Here is a 21,690-nt window from a genome sequence, read left to right as displayed (position 1 = left end):
GGAATTAAGCTTGGGGATGCTGATACGTCTCCGTCGTATCTATAATTTTTGATTGTTCCATGCCAATATTATTCGACTTTCATATACTTTTTGGCAAATTTTTATATTATTTTTGAGACTAACATATTGATCCAGTGCCCACTGCCAGTTCATGTCTGTTGCATGTTTTATGTTTCGCAGCAGAATATCCATACCAAACGGAATCCAAACGGGATAAAAATGGATGGAGCTTATTTTTGGAATATTTGGAAAATTCCGGAAGAAAAATCCACGCGAGACGGTGCCCGAGGTGGTCACGAGGTAGGGGGGCGCGCCTGACCCCCCTGGGCGCGCCCCCTACCCTCGTGAGCCACCCGTAAGGCGGTTGACGCTCTTCTTTTGCCGCAAGAAAGCTAATTTTCAGAAAAAAATCACGGCGAAGGTTTCAGGCCAATCGGAGTTACGGATCTCTATATATATACGAAACGGTGAAACAGAGCCAGAGGAGAACGCAGAGACAGAGAGATAGATCCAATCTCGGAGGGGCTCTCGCCCCTACCAAGCCATGGGAGCCAAGGAACAGAGGGTAAACCCTTCTCCCATCTAGGGAGAGGGTCAAGGAAGAAGAAGAAGAAGAAGGGGGGCTCTCTCCCCCTCGCTTCCGGTGGCGCCGGAACACTGTCGGGGGCCATCATCATCACCGCGATCTTCACCAACACCACCGTCATCTTCACCAACATCTCCATCACCTTTTCCCCTCTATCTACAGCGGTCCACTCTCCCGCAACCCGCTGTACCCTCTACTTGAACATGGTGCTTTATGCTTCATATTATTTTCCAATGATGTGTTGCTATCTTATGATGTCTGAGTAGATTTTCGTTGTCCTATTGGTGGTTGATGAATTGCTATGATTGATTTAATTTGCTTGTGGTTATGTTGCTGTCCTTTGGTGCCCATCATATGAGCGCGCGCGTGGATCACACCATAGGGTTAGTTGTATGTTGATAGGACTATGTATTGGAGGGCAAGAGTGACAGAAGCTTCAACCTAGCATAGAAATTGATGCATACGGGATTGAAGGGGGACCAATATATCTTAATGCTATGGTTGGGTTTTACCTTAATGAACGTTAGTAGTTGCGGACGCTTGCTAATAGTTCCAATCATAAGTGCATAGAATTCCAAGTAAGGGATAACATGCTAGCAGTGGCCTCTCCCACATAATACTTGTTATCGGTCTAGTAAAGTAGTCAATTGCTTAAGGGACAATTTCGCCACACCTGCCATCACTTTTCCACACTCGCTATATTTATTTTAGTTGTGTCTTTATCTAACAGCCCCTAGTTTTATTTTCATGCTCTTTACTTTCTTGCAAGCCTACCCAAAAACACCTACAAAGTACTTCTAGTTTCATACTTGTTCTAGGTAAAGTAAACATTAAGCGTGCTTAGAGTTGTATCGGTGGTCGATAGAACTTTAGGGAATATTTGTTCTACCTTTAGCTCCTCGTTGGGTTCGACATTCTTACTTATCGAAAACTGTTGTGATCCCCTATACTTGTGGGTTATCACCGGGCGTAGCCACACTCGGTTCAACTAAAGTTGGAGAAACTGACACCCGCCAGCCACCTGTGTGCAAAGCACGTCGGTAGAACCAGTCTCGCGTAAGCGTACGCTTAATGTCGGTCCGGGCCGCTTCATCCAACAATACCGCCGAACCAAAGTATGACATGTTGGTAAGCATTATGACTTATATCGCCCACAACTCACTTGTGTTCTACTAGTGCATATGACATCTACACATAAAACCTGGCTCTGATGCCACTGTTGGGGAACGTAGTAATTTCAAAAAAATTCCTAAGCACATGCAAGATCACGGTGATGCATAGCAACGAGATGTGAGAGTGTTTTCCATGTACCCTCGTAGACCGAAAGCGGAAGCGTTAGCACAACGCGGTTGATGTAGTCATACGTCTTCACGATCCGACCGATCAAGTACCGAACGCACGGCACCTCCGAGTTCAGCACACGTTCAGCTCGATGACGTCCCTCGAACTCCGATCCAGCCGAGTGTTGAGGGAGAGTTTCATCAGCACGATGGCGTGGTGAAGATGATGATGTTCTACCAACGTAGGGCTTTGCCTAAGCACCGCTACTGTATTATCGAGGTGGACTATGGTGGAGGGGGGCACCGCACACGGCTAAAAGATCAAACGATCAATTGTTGTATCTCTAGGGTGCCCCCTGCCCCCGTATATAAAGGAGCAAGGGGGGAGGTGTGGCCGGCCAGGAGGGGCGCGCCAGGAGGAGTCCTACTCCCACCGGGAGTAGGACTCCCTCCCTTTTCCTTGTTGGATTAGGAGTGGAGGGGGAAAGAGGAGAGAGGAAGGAAAGGGGGGGCGCCGCCCCCCTCTCCTTGTCCTATTCAGACTAGGGGGGAGGGGCGCATGGCCCTTGCCCTGACCGCCTCTCCTCTTCTCCAATAAGGCCCACTATGGCCCATTAAGCCCACGGGGGGTTCCGGTAACCCCTCGGTACTCCGATAAAATCCTGATTTCACCCGGAACACTTCCGATATCCAAACATAGGCTTCCAATGTATCAATCTTCATGTCTCGACCATTTCGAGACGCCTCGTCATGTCCGTGATCACATCCGGGACTCCAAACAACCTTCGGTACATCAAAACATATAAACTCATAATATAACTGTCATCGAAACGTTAAGCGTGCAGACCCTACGGGTTCGAGAACTATGAGACATGACCGAGACACGTCTCCGGTCAATAACCAATAGCGGAACCTGGATGCTCATATTTGCTCCCACATATTCTACGAAGATCTTTATCTGTCAGACCGCATAACAACATACGTTGTTCCCTTTGTCATCGGTATGTTACTTGCCCAAGATTCGATCGTTGGTATCTCAATACCTAGTTCAATCTCGTTACCAGCAAGTCTCTTTACTCGTTCTGTAATACATCATCGCGCAACTAACTCATTAGTTGCGATGCTTGCAAGGCTTAAGTGATGTGCATTACCGAGTGGGCCCAGAGATACCTCTCCGACAATCGGAGTGACAAATCCTAATCTCGAAATACGCCAACCCAACAAGTACCTTCGGAGACACCTGTAGAGCACCTTTATAATCACCCAGTTACGTTGTGATGTTTGGTAGCACACAAAGTGTTCCTCCGGTAAATGGGAGTTGCATAATCTCATAGTCATAGGAACATGTATAAGTCATGAAGAAAGCAATAGCAACATACTAAACGATCAAGTGCTAAGCTAACGGAACGGGTCAAGTCAATCACATCATTCTCCTCATGATGTGATCCCGTTAATCAAATGGCAACTCATGTCTATGGTTAGGAAACTTAACCATCTTTGATTAACGAGCTAGTCAAGTAGAGGCATACTAGTGACACTATGTTTGTCTATGTATTCACACATGTATTATGTTTCCGGTTAATACAATTCTAGCAAGAATAATAAACATTTATCATGAAATAAGGAAATAAATAATAAATTTATTATTGCCTCTAGGGCATATTTCCTTCACTTGAAAGCTCAGTTCACTTGTTCTGGCACTGCGAGCTGTCCGGGACGATCTAGGAGAAGGTGGCAACATGGCATGCTGCCAAGCTGTGCACTGCTACCTCTTGAGCACTTGCGTTATTTTTCCCTTGAAGAGGAAAGGGTGATGCAACAAAGTAGCGTAAGTATTTCCCTCAGTTTTTGAGAACCAAGGTATCAATCCAGTAGGAGGCCACACACAAGTCCCTCGCACCTACACAAACAAATAAATCCTCGCAACCAACGCGATAAGGGGTTGTCAATCCCTACACGGTCACTTACGAGAGTGAGATCTGATAGGATAATATTTTTGGTATTTTTATGATAAAGAGAAATAAAAGATGCAAGTAAAATAAATGGCAAAGGAAATAACTAAGTATTGGAAGATTAATATGATGGAAGATAGACCCGGGGGCCATAGGTTTCACTAGTGGCTTCTCTCAAGAGCATAAGTATTTACGGTGGGTGAACAAATTACTGTTGAGCAATTGACAGAATTGAGCATAGTTATGAGAATATCTAGGTATGATCATGTATATAGGCATCATGTCCGAGACAAGTAGACCGACTCCTGCCTGTATCTACTACTATTACTCCACACATCGACCGCTATCCAGCATGCATCTAGAGTATTAAGTTCATAAGAACAGAGTAACGCTTTAAGCAAGATGATATGATATAGAGGGATAAACTCATGCAATATGAAATAAACCCCATCTTGTTATCCTCGATGGCAACAATACAATACGTGCCTTGCTGCCCCTACTGTCACTGGGAAAGGACACTGCAAGATTGAACCCAAAGCTAAGCACTTCTCCCATTGCAAGAAAGATCAATCTAGTAGGCCAAACCAAACTGATAATTCGAAGAGACTTGCAAAGATAACCAATCATACATAAAAGAATTCAGAGAAGATTCAAATATTGTTCATAGATAAACTTGATCATAAACCCACAATTCATCGGTCTCAACAAACACACCGTAAAAGAAGATTACATCGAATAGATCTCCACAAGAGAGGGGGAGAACTTTGTATTGAGATCCAAAAAGAGAGAAGAAGCCATCTAGCTAATAACTATGGACCCGAAGGTCTGAGGTAAACTACTCACACTTCATCGGAGAGGCTATGGTGTTGATGTAGAAGCCCTCCGTGATCGATGCCCCCTCCGGTGGAGCTCCAGAACAGGCCCCAAGATGGGATCTCGTGGATACAAAAAGTTACGGCGGTGGAATTAGGGTTTTGGCTCCATATCTGGTAGTTTGGGGGTACGTAGGTATATATAGGAGGAAGGAGTGCGTCGGTGGAGCAACAGGGGGCCCACGAGGGTGGAGGGCGCGCCGGGAGGGGTGGGGGGTAGGCGCGCCCCCTACCTCGTGCCCTCCTCGTTGATTGCTTGACGTAGGGTCCAAGTCCTCTGGATCATGTTCGTTCTGAAAATCACGTTCCCGAAGGTTTCATTCCTTTTGGACTCCGTTTGATATTCTTTTCCCGCGAAACCCTAAAATAGGCAAAAAAAACAGCAATTCTGGGATGGGCCTCTGGTTAATAGGTTAGTCCCAAAAATAATATAAAAGTGCATAATAAAGCCCAATAATGTCCAAAATAAAATATAATATAGCATGGAACAAAAAAATTATAGATACGTTGGAGACGTATCATGCACCCAGGACTGTGGTCCTCCCTTCAATGCTCAACAGACATCGTTGAGATGATCACCGGCAACACCGCGAAGGGAAGCATGAAGGGCATCACGGCCATTGTCATGCTCGTGCTCTGGGAAATCTGGTTGGAGCGACACCACTGCACTTTCAGAGGCAAAGTGGCTCAGAGGGCCGACATTCTGGCTGCGATTAGGCGTAGCATTGAGTTGTGGCGGTAAGTAGGAGCCTAGTGCCTAGCACAACCTTTTGCAGAGCCACCATCAGGAATCGGCTAAGTTGTAGCACACACCCAAACGGTTTGTTGTGCCTTTTCTTTCCCTTTTTATGTATTTTTTCTCTTGATCCTTGGACCCCCCCCCATGTTTAACTTTTCCGCTACTTCCTGCTTAATATATGAATGCCAGCAATTTGCTGGATCTTTCAAAAAAATTGGATGATCTCTCTCTCGTAAACCTGCTCCTCCGATCGACACATGCCCTAGTGGGCCTGCCCACCGCATCAACCCAACCTTATCCTCTCCACCCCCTCTCCATGTCTCCTCAATCAGCGTCTCCCTCTCGAGCGTCTCTCTCTCCCTCTCGTCTCTCTGATACAGATCACCGAGGACGAAGCAGAGCCGGTCGTCGCCGCTGTCGGAGACTTCTCCCCCTCCTCCCCCTTCCCTCGGTCCCGTTTGAGGGACACTGCAAGCCCCCGCCACCAAAAGCCTTCGTGAGGAGAGAGGAGTGTCGCCATGGTCGTCTGCGACGGAGGCAGTCGGTGCTCCGCACCGAACAACTTGAAACATGAGTAGCTTCTACGTCGCCCACCGCCTGCCATGGATTTCTTCGTGAGCTGCAATGGAGCGTCGCACAGTGCTATGATGGTGACCGTGGTGGCGGACGCAACTCCGGTGATGTTGCCTTTGAAGCTGTCAGAGCAACGGGCCGCCGGAAGCATAGTCGGCACTGCAATGAAACCTCGTCGGAGTTGCAATGGAGCTTCGCGGACGCGCCTGTGCTGCGTTGAAGCTCCGCCCAAGGTGCAATGGAGCTTCGCCGGAGCCGTCGGTGCTGCAGTGGAGCTCGGCCGGAGCTGCTTCGCCGGAGCGTTGGTGCTGCGTTGGAGCTCCACCAGGCTGCAATGGAGCTCGGCCGGAGTTGCAATGGAGCTCCGTCAGGGCTACAATGGAGCTTGCTGGACGCCGCAGCATTGCGTTGGAGCACCGCGCGGGGCTATAATGGAGCTCACCGGATGCCGTTCGTGTTGCGATGAAGCACCGCCGGAGCTGCAGTAAAGCACCGTGAGGGTCATGGAGCTCTGGCGAGGTTGCAATGAAGTGCCACCGGGCGTTGCCAGAGGTGCAGTGCAGAGTCGTGGAGCTCCGGCGAGGTTGCAATGAAGCGCAGGAGGGCGCCATCGGAGCTGTAGTGAAGCACCGCCGAAGCTGCAGTGAGGCGCGCGGGGGCCATTGGAGCTCCGGCGAGATTGCAATGAAGCGCCGCCGGGCACCGCCGGAGCTGCAGTGAGGCGCCGCGGGGGTCGTTGGAGCTTTGCCGCCAGACGGTGCTGCGAGGTGTTGCCATCGAGCTGCTGCGCTGAGTGGTGCTGCCCATGGGAGCTGGCTGATCATAGGGCTGCAGAGCGTCTAATTGGACGGCTGTGGAGGCGGCTTATTTTTTACACAAATCATCCGGATGATTTGTAGTACCGCCCTTTAGCATAGGGCATGACCATGTAGCATATCCATGCGTAAATTTGCTATGCACTTAATTAATATTCTAAGTTTTCTTATAGATAAAAGAATAAAAGCATGTACATAACATATATGACAATTAATTATGATGTTATTTTCAATATAAAAATAAGATCATTATACATAAATATAGTATGTCAGGTTGTCGTGCTAAATTTAAGTGTGTAGTGTTTGCACAAAATCATCTTTTTTATTAAGTTACATAGACGCTTATTTTTAGCTCATTTCTTTTTGAGTCGCTCTTGAGTTGAACCTAACAATGAGTCGATCTCCATTGATTCATGAGCCTTGAGTTTAAATTTATTGTTCCCTTAAACTGGGTATCAAGTGTCTCGTTCTTTTTTTTTTTGAAATGAAGTGCCTCATTCTTGGATAACTAGATCTTATTCCTTCGAGGTTTAATTTGTGTATCATTTTCCTAGTTTTCATTCAAAAATTCTACTTTGGAAATTATTGTTTTTATAGATGTACATGCGGAAAATGTTACAAAGCCACCAAGCGGGGCCTAGAGAGAAAAATAATATAGACCATGAAGAATCCTTTCTGTAGGAAAAACTGCGCCCTAAATTTTTGTTTGGAATTAGCATTTGTTTTAAATGAATTGAAAAGTATTAACTATGCCTGATAGGCGGGCGGTGCTTTTCTTTTGAACAGAATATAGAAGCAAGCGCTCATACACACGTGCATGCACTCATTCATATGAACGCACATACGCACACCCTACCCCTATGAGCACCTCCGAAAGACTGAGCGGACATATCATCTTGAAACTTACAAAGTCATCGTAGGAACCTCGTCATCGACGGGAATGTCTCATCCCACTAAATGCGCATTGCCTGAAATCCTGACATAAATTTAAGAATAAATGCGAGCACCAGGATTTGAACCCTGATGGGCTGGGGATACCATAATCCCTCTAACCATTCAAGCATGGGTTGGTTCGCATGCTAATATGTATCGCCTATACTCTTTTTTTTAGGGGATGTATCGCCTATAGTCTTTTTTTTTTGAGAAAAAATGTATAGCCTCGAGTCAACCTCATGGAAGGACCGCTGACACTTAGCACCCGTTAAATGGGCCAGGCCCGGCGTGCATAACGAGCGCTCGCTTACGTCGGCTCACCTGTTGCGCCAGCCCGCCAATCTGGCTAGCCTTGCTAGTTGTTTGTCACTTCCCCCCTCTTTTTATATTCAAGATTTTTTACTAACTCTATAAAACATCTTGAATTTTAAAATGTTTAGAAATTTTAAAATATTCACAGATTTAAAATGTATTTATGATTTTGAAAGAAAAACATGAATTTTAATTCTATTTCCAGTAATTTGATGTTCAAGAATTTTAAGAATGTTCAGAAAATGTTAAACAATTCATAATTTTTTTAATTTATATTTTTTCATGAATTTTATAAATATTAAAATTTTGAAAAATATTCATAAATTAAAAATTCACTATTTTCTAAATATTCACGAATGAAAAAATATTTGTGAATTTTAGAATATATTCACAAATTTAAAAATGCTCTCAAACTTCAAAAAATGTCCATGAACGGAAAAACATTAATAAAGTAAAAATAAAAATAAAAAATAAAATAAAAGGAAAGCGTAAAATCAATAGTGAAAAACACTGGCATGACAAAGAAAAAGAACCCAAATGTTCCCAAGACCGGGCTTAACCTTCCAAAAGTGCTCAATAGCAAACAATGCGCCTCAATGCTCTTAATATGCTAACCCACTTCGGACGCTAGGCAACCGCGTGTGATATGTATGCAATCAGGAATCAGCAATACATCCTTCATGGAAAATCACTAGTTAAGGGATGTTCGTTGCAAAGTTACCGTGAAACGCCTTTGGTGATGACAAGTGGCGTAATGAATATGTGCCATTTGTCACCTTCAGGGGATGTTTTGGTGGATTTTTCTTCCACGCGCGGAACGAATTTGAGGATTGGTGCATGCTTTTTTCTTCTATAGATCCATTTTTAAGAAGAAATATCTCATGATCTCATCATGAACCATTTCAACGTTGCCTTTCTCACGTTGAAACCATCAAATTAGATTTCGTGTTGATATATTTGATAAACCTTTTTTGACATAACTTACTCTTCCAATGAGAATTAACAAGTACTCGCAACTAGCATTAATCCGTGGTGTGAATATGAATAAACTTGTCTTCCCACAAGAAACACACCATGAATTAACATGTGCTCTCACGAGAGCACATCTGTGCTGCCCGCGGGAGCATGCCTGTGCACAAGAAAAAGAGCTAAGATAACCCAAAAAACTAGAAAAACCTTTTTTTTTCACAAATCCAAAAAAATGGACCCTCCTTAAAAAACAAGGAAAACCAGGGAAAAAAATCATGCACACTTCCTCATATCGTCTTGCTCACCACGAGGGCTTGTCACCTGGCAAGCTTCCACGCCCGTGGGTGCCTCAGAAAGTTCACTCAGGTTCGGGCACCCTCTAACTATTTGCTCTCATCATTTCTAAAAAAGTACAAGTATTTCCTTTGTTCATAAATATATATATTTTAAATATTTAAATATGGAGTACATACAGTCTGAAATGAGCGAACAAATACACTGAAATATATCTATATACATTTGATTCAATTTTTTTTGTAAATATCTTATATTTGTGAATAGAGGGAGCGGCTTCTTCTTAGGATCCTTGTTGCGACATAGTCGACTGCCTTACCTTTTTTTTTCTTCTTCTTTTTTCTTTTATATAAGATAGAGAGGCGCGTGGCATGAACGGACCGGGCCATGCATACCCCGCTTTTGTTTTTGTTCAAGGCTTCAACGCAATATTTGAAACTCTTCTCGGCCCACCGTTCAAGAAAAAAAAACTCTTCTCGGGCTACGATCGAACGGGCCTAAAATAGCACTACCCGAAGAAGGGAAGAGAACGCCCAAGGAGGCGAAGAGGAGAGAGAGAGAGAGAGAAAGCCCGAGAGATCCGCGAACGCACGGTCGCCGGAGAAACTGCGGGAGCCCAGTCGATGGCGTCATCGGACACCGGCCGCACGCCGGCGCAAGGCGCGGAAGCCGCCTCCGCCTCCGCCTCCCCCTGGCCTCTCCGCAAGCTCCAGGTCTCGACCCCTTCCCGCCCCGTAATCTTACAGAAACTTGCAATGCCTCTTTACAAATCTTGGGCGGATTCGCGTGTTTCTGAGTGCCCTTCTTTATCTCAGATGTGATATCAGGTTGCATGGAATCACGTGTATAACTGAATCGAATCCGTCTTTAAGATGGTGTGCGTGAATTTGTGTTCTTCGGTTGGGATTCGATGGCAAAAATTACCAAGCTCTTCCTATTCCATTTTTGGGGTTAGAAAACCTATGCCTTGATGCATGCTGGTCTCGTCCCCGAACGATTTTATATTTGACTCTCATTCCTTTTGCACGCGATGCTTGTATAGCTGCACTCGCATCGGCTACACATTTTTATTGGCTAAACCGAGATGGTATTTCTATTTATTTATTTACTCCTAAATTTCCCTTTTTTTCCTGCCGCACTAACCCTCTTTCTGCTTGCATTTGTAGAGCTTTGCGCCAGGGCTGTGGTCACAGTACAAAGCCTACGAGGATGTGTTTGTCGAGAGGGCTAAAGGCAAGATCTAGCCCCCGCCCCTCCTCCTCATTGGGTGTATTTGTCTCACTATGATGGTTCCGCAATCAATACTTGGTTTTATTTCCATTTTAGTTACTATTTCGGATGCACTGGTTCTTGCGAGCAAGCATCAAGCGGAGGCAATTGGATGTGCCACTGTCGCAGGGTTCATCTTGTTCAGAGGTATATTTCAAGTGTTCTAATGTTATGCAAGACAGTTTGCAAATTAATTTATCAGCTCAAACCGTGTGGTTCCTTTTAAGGGTGATTTCAGAATGTTACTCCCTCCGTCCGTGAATGAGTGTACATCTAGCTTTTGTCTTATGTCAAAGTTTTAATACTTTGACCACCTTTCTAGGAAAAACTAAAAGCATTTATGGCACCAAATTAGTATCACTAGATTCGTTTTGAAATGTACTTTGATAATATATCAATTTGATGTCATATATGTTACTACTATTTTCTATAAACTTGGTCAAAATTTTAAAACTTTGACTTAGAATAAAAGGTAGATGTACACTTATTCGCGGACGGAGGGAGTATATATTAGGACACAAACTTGGTTATGTCATGTCTTTGAATACGCGCATAGACAAGAAATGGGATTCATCGGTACGAATTAGGGATTGAAGGAAAACTATATAGTTTCACAAATCCTGAAACCGGAGAACATGATCCATCAACAGGCTGCCAAGTTTCTTTCCATTTGTCTTGTTCCATATATCTATCCGGTTGTTCAGAAATGTTTAAACTGATTTTGACCTGAGAAATACTATTCAGGAGCTAACAGGTCAGATCATCGGATATATTTCGCTTTTAGAGTTGATGTCGCAAAACCTGTGAATTTGATGCATGCTCGCTCATGTCTATTCCGGGTTAATGGTTAGTCTTAATGAACATTTATTGCAGTTGCAATTGCAGTTGTTTTCTTCTTTATTTTTTGACTGAAATACAACTTATGTCATTTCCTAGACCAATTACAATTTTAGTGAAGAATTATCTCTTCTTTGGAGGCTTCAGAAGTTCTCTTTTAGCACCTGCCTATAAAAAAGCTCCATTGTTTCGATGTAGTATCTTATTTATTGGAGTGTAGGCAGTATTCATGCCGCGTTAAAGTTCTTAAATCCTACCAGTGATTATAGTTTGGTGCCAGAGGTTATGCACATGCACTATATGTATGCATACCTTTCCGTCTGAGGGGTGCTTCGATATATCTTTATCTGATTACAAACCTGAGCTGATCCAAGCTTGAATCAAGCCAAGCTAGGTGTATCAGGTTCTATCTTGTTTGGTTTTTCTTGGTTTGCTAATTCCCTGTTGGGATGCAAACCCGGAAAATGGTACTTGGGAGATCTTCTTTGAGTTTGGCCACCAGATACATAAGAAAAATCTTTTTTTTTTCATGTAGTCTAGCTACCATTTATAATCTTAGCCTAAGACTCATCATGCGTTTGAAGATTCACAAATGATCAGTTGCCATTGAACTTAGTGTAGGTGAAACTTTCATGAGAAATGACTAAATTATTACTTATTAAACAGCTGATGATGCATTTTAATCACATGTCATTTACTCAAGTACTTCCTCTGTAAACGAATACAAGACCTTTTAGATCACTAAAGTTTACAGAGGGGGTACTTAGTAGCATCATCTGCTAACGGATATTTTACTTATAAAAATAACTTTTGACAAACCCTTGCGCATAAGTTGCATGTCAAGGGGTCCTGTATTTGGCGCTGATCCAGTGAAGTGGTCGATGTTCTCTTCCCACCTATGAAACGCCGATACCACTTGCAAAGCTTTTATATCCGCATTGGATACGTGTCCGGTACCGATACGCGTTTGATATTTATCCAACCAGTATCGGGAGAATTAAAATTTAAAATAAAGGCACGCAAATTAGATGCATATTGGATACAAGTGGATGCGGCCTAGTCAAATAAGGATTATCTAATGTTGGAGTATAATGCCCGGCCCTTTTCGTCAGTTCAGACTTTTGGAGCAACTGGCTGGAGCATGAATTCAATATGGTATCCGAGACAAGAGGTCTTGAGTTCAAGAACCTGCCAACGGAGTATTAAAATAAAAAGATTCTGCGGCCTACATCAATCCCACGTCTAAGGACTAAATAAGCCTAGATGCGAGAGGGAGTGTTGAAATATATTGCCCGCCTCTCTCCACCAGTTCGGACTGATGGGTGAACTAGTTAGGTGCATAAACTTGCAACCAAGAGGTTCAGGGTTCAAAGCCCAGTAAACGCAGTAAATAATTGCGGCCTGCCCCCGCTTCCGCTGCCCACGTCATAAACTACAAAGGAGCATAGACGTGAGGGGAGTGTTGGAGTATAATGTCCGGCCCTCTCCCATAGTTCTTTGACCTGATTCTCTTGCCTCCTCTGTCCTGACTTCCAGTCCCACCCCAGCCTGTGACAAGCTTGTATTGAATTCCTTTCACCATCCCAACGTCTCACCCACTGTTCCTCCTGCAGACCACTGACCCTAAACAACTGGCATTTCATGTCCAGCTATGCCACATGATTTTGCTATTCATTTTTAGAGTTAAGCATATCCCAGATCAGCATTTTGGGAAAAAGGCATATCCCTTTAGTCATGTTGCCGCAATACTGATACATTTATGGTAACATAACTAAACAGATCACAGTGCCCTTACCAATGATCGAGGATCAAGCAATACAAGAAAAGCCAAAGCAGAACTTGGGGTTTGTGAATGCTATGCAGATTAACAAGTGGGCTGAGGTTTGGGTTTAATTGTGTTGATTGTGCACTAGATTTATTAGGATTGTGCAGTTACATATAAAGGTGGTGCACATTGCAAGTGTATCCCTCTTACAACTTAACAAGAAATAACTCAAAAGTGGCCCTCTCCCTATTTCAACTGAAATATGGTTGTTTTCTTGATAGAACAATGGTTTCTTTTGTCTCAAAGCTAATGAATGTTGTACCATCAGGCCCTCGGAGATTTTTATACCGCAATACTCTGGGTCGTTTTAAAACTGAGAAGGTACAGTGCCCGCAACTCTGATTATGCTAATTTAAATTTTATTGTACATCTGTAACATATTAGGTTTCGTTTGTTCAGTACTTCTGAATATTCGTTTATCTCGTTACGGTTGAATCATGTAACAGTGGTTTCTCCAAGTACTCATGCTGAAAAATGCTTTCTGTTTTCATAGTCATGACTGAGTTTCAGTTATTCGGTAACCAACCTTGTCTAACATGGTCATAAAGATGAGAACCATGACATGCATACATTCTTTTCCTTCACGGATGTATATGATGATGTCCTCACATATAATTTTTGTAGGATTTACTGAATGATGTTGAACAAAGTATGATCGAATACAAAACATCTATTGAGAGCTTGAGAAAGGATTCCAAATACACCCTGGACAAAGTAGTCATTGGTGAAAGTGATCTGCAGCGTGGCCGAACTGATTTGAGGTAGTACACATGTGGTGCTTTTCTAATCATCTTCTGTCATTTCCTTGAACAACGCCATACTTGAGAATAATCTACATCTAAATGTTATGCTCATGAATTTTGCAGATCTACTGGTAAGCAAATCCAGTCCGTTATAAGATCTATTTACAAAGCAGAATCCACAGCTGCAGGTATTGAATTCTTCTTCAAAGATTGATGGTCCTTTTAGTATGGAAAACTTTGAAACAATGTATGTGTAAATAAGAGCCTATACACATCATTTGACTGTATCTTTATTAAATTTGTTCCATATTGTTCTTGGGGCCCTAGGTTTGATGGATCAACTAAGAATTATTCCTACAAGACAGTCTCTTGAATTGCGAGCAGAGGCAAGTGAAATAACTCTTATGTAAAAAAAACTTATTCACTGACTATTATGAAAAGTTGCTTTCAACTTAGCATGCTCTTTTCATCTTTCAGGTGGCTTCCATGGCCTCTGGTTTGAAAAACCGGAGACATGTCCTGGAAGAAAGGGTGAACCGTATATCTGAATACGGTGTCCGCGTCTGAATTTCGGCATAGAACCGCTCCTGGGCCCCTCCATGGAATAAACTCAATTCACTAAGAGACATGCCACTGATTAGACAAGCAACATCTTCTATGGATTATAACCTTGTTTCTGTTGGCATTTGAATACGGGGCGATCAAGATTACTCGCACAACCATCGTTGATTCCCCCATTTACTATTGCTTGTGTTGAGCATTGTTCACTATTGCGTCTTCCATCTGCACACATAAGAAAGGCTTAAGCTATGTGCTTCGTCATTTTGCCTCCTGTTAAGAATGAATGTCATTCTAGTCTGGAAATAAAGAGCACGTTAATCTGTCCTATAAATGTACTCGCTGGAATTTGGACGATCAACTCTGTATGAATAAAACACATGAACAAAGCACAAACAATCCGCATGCATATAAGAAGCCAGCAATATGAGTTCAGCCAAAAATGTGAGTATATGCATAATAAGGCAAGAACATGAGTTAAGCCAAAAATATGACTATGCAAAGAAGCCAAAGTTGCGAGTCTATCTCTGCGCACAATGACAAAATAAAGCTCAAGCGTTGGAATTGTCTATAGATGTTATGCTGATGTACGGCAGGCAACATCCATGCACTGCTATAAAAGGAGGAGTCGTGAACGTGGATATCGGTAGCAGAGGGAAAGAGGGGAAAATATACAGGAGCTCCCGGGTGCCACACATCCTATATGAAAGTAGCATTAAGAAAATATCAGGAAATTTCACGGTAGAAGCGGCAGCTCTGCTTAAAGGACTGAAGCTAGCAAGAGATACGGGATGCAATAATTTGGTGGTGAGATCGGATAATATCACGGTGGTGGATGTATTTAGATTCAATGAAAGTTATTCTATGGTGGCAGCGCCGGTTCTTGATGAATGTCGTAGTTATCTAGTAGATTCAATGTCGTAGTTATCTTGTTTTTTTGCTTGTTTTTTTACTATGATCGAATAATATCACGGCGGCAGCGCCGGTTCTTGATGAATGTCGTAGTTATCTAGTAGATTTCGAAAGGTTTACTATTGAGCATTGTATTAGAGAGTCAAATTATGTAGCTCATGAGCTGGCTAGATGGGGACGTGTTAATAATCCATCTCGTTGGATTGATGCCACACCTGATTTCATTGCGAGTCTGCTGGCAGACGATATATCCATCCTTTGATTAATAAAGTAAACCTTCCCATCAGAAAAAAGAGAAAATTTCAGGAAATTTCAATTATTATTTTTGAAATTTTGGGATACGAAACATGAGTGCCCATTGTACACCCGTCTTCATTTTCATGGGGACTGGGTGCCTGTGGTATCCGCGGCGCAAGAATTACGGACCGACATACGTTACACCCAGTTTTTTTCTACACATACGTTCTTTTTTTGTCTTTTTTACTGACATTATCACGGGCACCCATTCCTCACGAAACTAGACAAGTCTGTACAACAGGTACCCAAGTTTCATATCCCAAAATTTCATTTTTTTTTTGAAATTTCCTAATATGCATTTTAATGCTATATTCATATAGGGATGTGTGGCACCCGAGAGCTACAAATCCTCTTCCAGGGAAAGAGCCTGTGTTTTAGCACGGTAGCACTAGTCCCGCTATACGGGGAAATATCCTCTGGTACCAACCATCATATGATACCATGCCGTAAAATTTAATTTTACATCAGAAAAATTGTGAATGGTCAAAAGACATGTCTACTACCCCTAAAATTTTCAGATCTAAATTTAATATATACATGGAGATACAAAGAAGACAAATCCACATGTGAATAATGTCATTTTTTGCTTTTGTCCCTTTTGACACTATTCATGCTAAATTTGTCTTTTTTGTATCTTCATGTATATTTGGAGTTTGGACTTGAACTTTTTAGGTTTTATACACACGTCTTTTGAACATTCACAATTTTTTTAGAAATTTTTGAAACATTAAATATGTTTGTTTAAACAGAGGCAAAATATTTGCCTCATCCATTAATTGAAAAATATTTTACAAACAAAAGCGAAAGAAAATTACAAGGCCTCTACTCTCGTGGCATGATGTTCCCCAAGTGCTTCGCGCCGGCGGTGACCCAAAGTGTTGCCTCGTTCTTGTTGTTGGAGAGAATGATAGACGGGAGCATGGATTTGTGTTGAAACACCCTTACATTTCCCTCACACCAAATTGTCCAACAAGCATGGTGAGGGACATCATCGTCTTACGGTTTGTCGCATTCTTGTTGGACATATTGATCCACCAATCCTTCATGGAACGCTCCAGAGTCCAATGAGAAGTGTCAAAGTCGTCGAGGTTGAGCCAAGCCTTGATCACACTCCGAAGCCTCCTACTAAATCGACACTTGAAAAAGAGGTGGTCCACCGATTCCCCGGTTTGTTGACAAAGAGGACATAGCACACAATTTGTCCATCCGCACCTTTGAAGCCTATCCACCATCCAAATCCGGTTTTAAATTGCAAGCCAAAAAAAGACATTTGAAGACGCCCAAACATTCCAAACCGCATAGCTCATGGGTGAGCGAATGGTGTAGAGGAATTGAGCTTTGTATGCATAAGTGGTGGAGTAGTGCCCGCATACCGTGTGCTTCCAAATGATGTCATCCTCGGTGCTGTCCACAAGGTGAATTGCACGAGACTGAGCCCAAAGGTTCACAATTTGTCATGAGTGGTCCATCGTCCGGTCTGTGGGAAGCTTGATCTTGGCAAGCCAAGCATCGCCTTGCATGGCCTCCCTCATCTTCGAACTTTCCATAGAGGAAACCAAAAAAATGAGTTGTGCTATGTCAATAGGCCTTTCCCCATTAATCCAAGACGAGTCCCCTAATGGTGCACGGGACCCATTACCAATGGTAATGTGTGTGGACGCGTAGAAGAGATCCCGGTCTAACTCGTCGCAAGAGTTTCACAAACCAACCCACATTTTCGTCAGATGCTTCCATTCGAACCAAAGCCACCTAAGTCTTAGTGCCCTGGCAAACTTAACGAGGTCGATGATGCCCAGTCCTCCAAGGTCGGCAGGGCTGGTCTTCTCTGTGCCTGATACGTCTTCAACGTATCTATAATTTTTGATTGTTCCATGCTGTTATATTATCATTCTTGGATGTTTTACAATCATTTTATAGAGACTTCATATCAATTTTTGGGACTAACCCATTGACATAGTGCCCAGTGCCAGTTGTTGTTTTTTGCTTGTTTTTTACATCGCAGAAAATCAATACCAAACGGAGTGCAAACATAGTGAAACTTTTTGGAGAATTTTTCTGGACCAAAAGACCCGGGTGAAGGAAACATGCCCTAGAGGCAATAATAAAGTTATAATTTTATATTTCCTTATTCATCATAAATGTTTATTATTCATGCTAGAATTGTATTGATCGGAAACCTTGATACATGTGTGAATACATAGACAAAACATCGATACCCGCCGCGAGCATCAACACTCATCGGACCGCATACATCAGTATGTATTATTTCCAACAAGTCTGTTGCTCGCTCCGTTGTTCCAGAGAACGGAGTCTTAGTCATCTTGCCCATGAGGCATGGTTCGCAAGCATCAAGTGATTCATAATCAAGTGATTCTGAAAGTCCATCAGCATGGAGTTTCTTCATGCGCTTTATACCAATATGACCTAAAGGCAGTGCCACAAATAAGTTGCGCTATCATTATTAAACCTATATCTTTTGGCTTCAATACTATGAATATGTGTATCACTACTATCAAGATTTAGTAAAAACAGACCACTCATCAAGGATGCATGACCATAAAAGATATTATTCATATAAATAGAAAAACCATTATTCTCTAATTTAAATGAATAACCGTCTCGCATCAAACAAGATCCAGATATAATGTTCATGCTCAACGCTGGCACCAAATAGCAATTATTTAGGTCTAAAACTAATCCCGAAGGTAGGTGTAGAGGTAGCGTGCCGACGACGATCACATCGACTTTAGAACTATTTCCCACGTGCATCGTCACCTCGTCCTTAGCCAATATTCACTTAATCCGTAGCCCCTGTTTCGAGTTGCAAGTATTAGCAACGGAACCAGTATCAAATACCCAGGCGCTATTGCGAGCATTAGTAAGGTACACATCAATAACATGTATATCAAATATACCTTTCACTTTGCCATCCTTATTCTCCGCCAAATACTTGGGGCAGTTCCTCTTCCAGTGACCAGTCCCTTTGCAGTAGAAGCACTCAGTCTCAGGCTTAGGTCCAGACTTGGGCTTCTTCACTTGAGCAGCAACTTGCTTGCTGTTCTTCTTGAAGTTCCCCTTCTTCCCTTTACCCCTTTTCTTGAAACTCGTGGTCTTTTTAACCATCAACACTTGATGCTCCTTCTTAATTTCTACCTCCACAGCCTTTAGCATTGTGAAGAGCTCAGAAATTGTATCCATCCCTTGCATATTATAGTTCATCACGAAGCTCTTGTAGCTTGGTGGTAGTGATTGAAGAACTCTGTCAATGACACTATCATCAGGAAGATTAACTCCCAGTTGAGTCAAGTGGTTGTGGTACCCAGACATTCTAAGTATATGTTCACTAACAAAACTATTCTCCTCCATTTTGCAACTGTAGAACTTATTGGAGACTTCATATCTCTCAATCGGGGCATTTGGTTAAAATATTAACTTCAACTCCTGAAACATCTCATATGCTCCATGACGTTCAAAACGTCATTGAAGTCCCGGTTCTAAGCCATAAAGCATGGCACACTAAACTATCGAGTAGTCGTCAGCTTTGCTCTGCCAGGTGTTCACAACATCTTGCATTGCTCCTGCAGCGGGTTTGACACCTAGCGGTGCTTCCAGGACGTAATTCTTCTATGCAGCAATGAGGATAATCCTCAACTTACGGACCCAGTCCGTGTAGTTTCTGCCATCATATTTCAACTTAGCTTTCTCTAGGAACACATTAAAATTCAATGGAACAACAACATGGGTCATCTATCTACAACAACATAGACATGCAAAATACTATCAGGTACTAAGTTCATGATAAATTAAAGTTCAATTAATCAAATTACTTAAGAACTCCCACTTAGATAGATATCCCTCTAATCATCTAAGTGATCACGTGATCCATATCAACTAAACCATGTCCGATCATCACGTGAGATGGAGTAGTTTTCAATGGTGAACATCACTATGTTGATCATATCTACTATATGATTCACGCTCGACCTTTTGGTCTCAGTGTTCCAAGGCCATATCTGCATATGCTAGGCTCGTCAAGTTTAACCCGAGTATTCCGCGTGTGCAAAACTGGCTTGCACCCGTTGTATGTGAACGTAGAGCTTATCACACCCGACCATCACGTGGTGTCTCGGCATGACGAACTGTAGCGACGGTGCATAATCAGGGAGAACACTTATACCTTGAAATTTAGTGAGAGATCATCTTATAATGCTATCGCCGAACTAAGTAAAATAAGATGCATAAAAGGATAAACATCATATGCAATCAATATAAGTGATATGATATGGCCATCATCATCTTGTGCCTTTGATCTCCATCTCCAATGCACCGTCATGATCACCATCGTCACCGACTTGACACCTTGATCCCCATCGAAGCATCGTTGTCGTCTCGCCAACTATTGCTTCTACGACTATCGCTACCGCTTACTAATAATGTAAAGCAATTACATGGCGATTGCATTTCATACAAGCGACAACCATATGGCTCCTGCCAGTTGCCGATAACTCTGTTACAAAACATGATCATCTCATACAATAAAATTTAGCATCATGTCTTGACCATATCACATCACAACATACAACCCAAATGGAAACCAAGCCTTTCGTGGTTCAAAAACACGGAATCTCGTCTCAATCATCATTTGTCAGGACTTTTCGGGGTAAGTTCTTTGGCCCTGCGAAAACAAGTTAGACGTCCTCTACTTTGTTGTTGCAAGTTTTACGTGGCTGCTACGGGCTTCTAGGAAGATCTGTTCTTACCTACGCATCAAAATCACAATGCGATATAGTGATTGCTTTTTGATCTTCAAAAAGAACCTTGTTCATTGAATTCGATTCAACTAAAGTTGGAGAAACTGACACCCACCAGCCACCTGTGTGCGAAGCACATCGGTAGAACCAATCTCACGTAAGCGTACGCGTAATGTCGGTCTGAGCCTTTCATCCAACAATATCGCTGAATCAAGACTCAACTAGTGATGAAAAGCAATATGTACATACCCACGCCCACAACTCCTTTGTGTTCTACTCGTGCATATAACATCTACGTATAGACCTGGCTCAGATGCCACTATCGGGGAACACAGTAATTTAAAAAAAATCCTATGCACACGCAAGATCTATCATGGTGATGCATAGCAACGAGAGGGAAGAGTGTTGTCTACGTACCCTCGTAGACCGTAAGCGGAAGCGTTATGACAACGCGGTTGATGTAGTCGAACATCTTCAGGATCCGACCAATCCTAGCACCGAAGGTACGGCACATCCACGATCTGCACACGTTCATCTCGGTGACGTCCCGTAAACTCTAGATCCAGCTGAGTGTTGAGGGAGAATTTCGTCAGCACGACGGCATGATGACGGTGATGATGAATCTACCGGATAGGGCTTCGCCTAAGCACTGCAACGATATGACCGAGGTGGATTATGGTGGAGGTTGGCTTCACACACGGCTAAGACAATTGTCAACTTGTGTGTCTTTGGGGTGCCCCCTCCCTCGTATATAAAGGAGTGGAGGAAGGGTGTCGTGGGTTTGTCAGATGTCCTAGAGAAAGGACTTAGTCGTGGAGCCATCGCGACGGGTTAGCTTGAAGGGGTTAAAGCGGACACAAGGACGCAAGAGAGTTTATACTAGTTTGGCCCCTTCAATGAAGGTAAAAGCCTACGTCTAGTTGTGATGGAATTGATGGGTGTTTCGATGACTAGGGAGCAAACAAGCTTCGCCTATGTCTCGAGTTGTTGTCTGTCCTTGAACCGCCGCCGGGTCGTCCCCTTATATACATGGGTGACGCCCGTCGGTTTACAGAGTCCCGATATCGGCTCATAGATGCATCCGGTTCGGTCTCCACTATTCCTAACTTATAACACAAGTTACATACCGACGCCGATTTATACTATAGGCCTTAAACCGATTATGGGCCTTTA

At 43.0% G+C, this 21,690-nt stretch overlaps 1 protein-coding gene across 2 annotated transcripts; it reads left to right on the top strand.

Moving 5' to 3' along the window:
• Nucleotides 1-9,812: 9,812 nt before the first annotated feature.
• LOC123085740 (RGS1-HXK1-interacting protein 1) lies at nucleotides 9,813-14,821 on the top strand. 2 transcript variants are annotated; one of them, XM_044507435.1, is made up of 9 exons: nucleotides 9,813-10,038; nucleotides 10,492-10,558; nucleotides 10,652-10,741; nucleotides 11,339-11,440; nucleotides 13,525-13,577; nucleotides 13,881-14,017; nucleotides 14,123-14,187; nucleotides 14,327-14,385; nucleotides 14,477-14,821. In XM_044507435.1, exons 1-9 carry the CDS (start codon nucleotides 9,949-9,951, stop codon nucleotides 14,564-14,566), a joined length of 753 nt encoding a protein of 250 aa, XP_044363370.1. In that variant the 5' UTR covers nucleotides 9,813-9,948; the 3' UTR covers nucleotides 14,567-14,821. The 2 variants fall into 2 exon arrangements, with proteins under 2 accessions (XP_044363370.1, XP_044363371.1); XM_044507436.1 differs by lacking the exon at nucleotides 11,339-11,440 and having other exon boundaries at nucleotides 9,814-10,038.
• Nucleotides 14,822-21,690: the final 6,869 nt, after the last annotated feature.

This window comes from Triticum aestivum, chromosome 4A (genome assembly GCF_018294505.1).
Source record: "Triticum aestivum cultivar Chinese Spring chromosome 4A, IWGSC CS RefSeq v2.1, whole genome shotgun sequence".
Taxonomy (NCBI): Eukaryota; Viridiplantae; Streptophyta; class Magnoliopsida; order Poales; family Poaceae; genus Triticum; species Triticum aestivum.
This window is presented reverse-complemented; position numbering and strand designations above follow the sequence as displayed.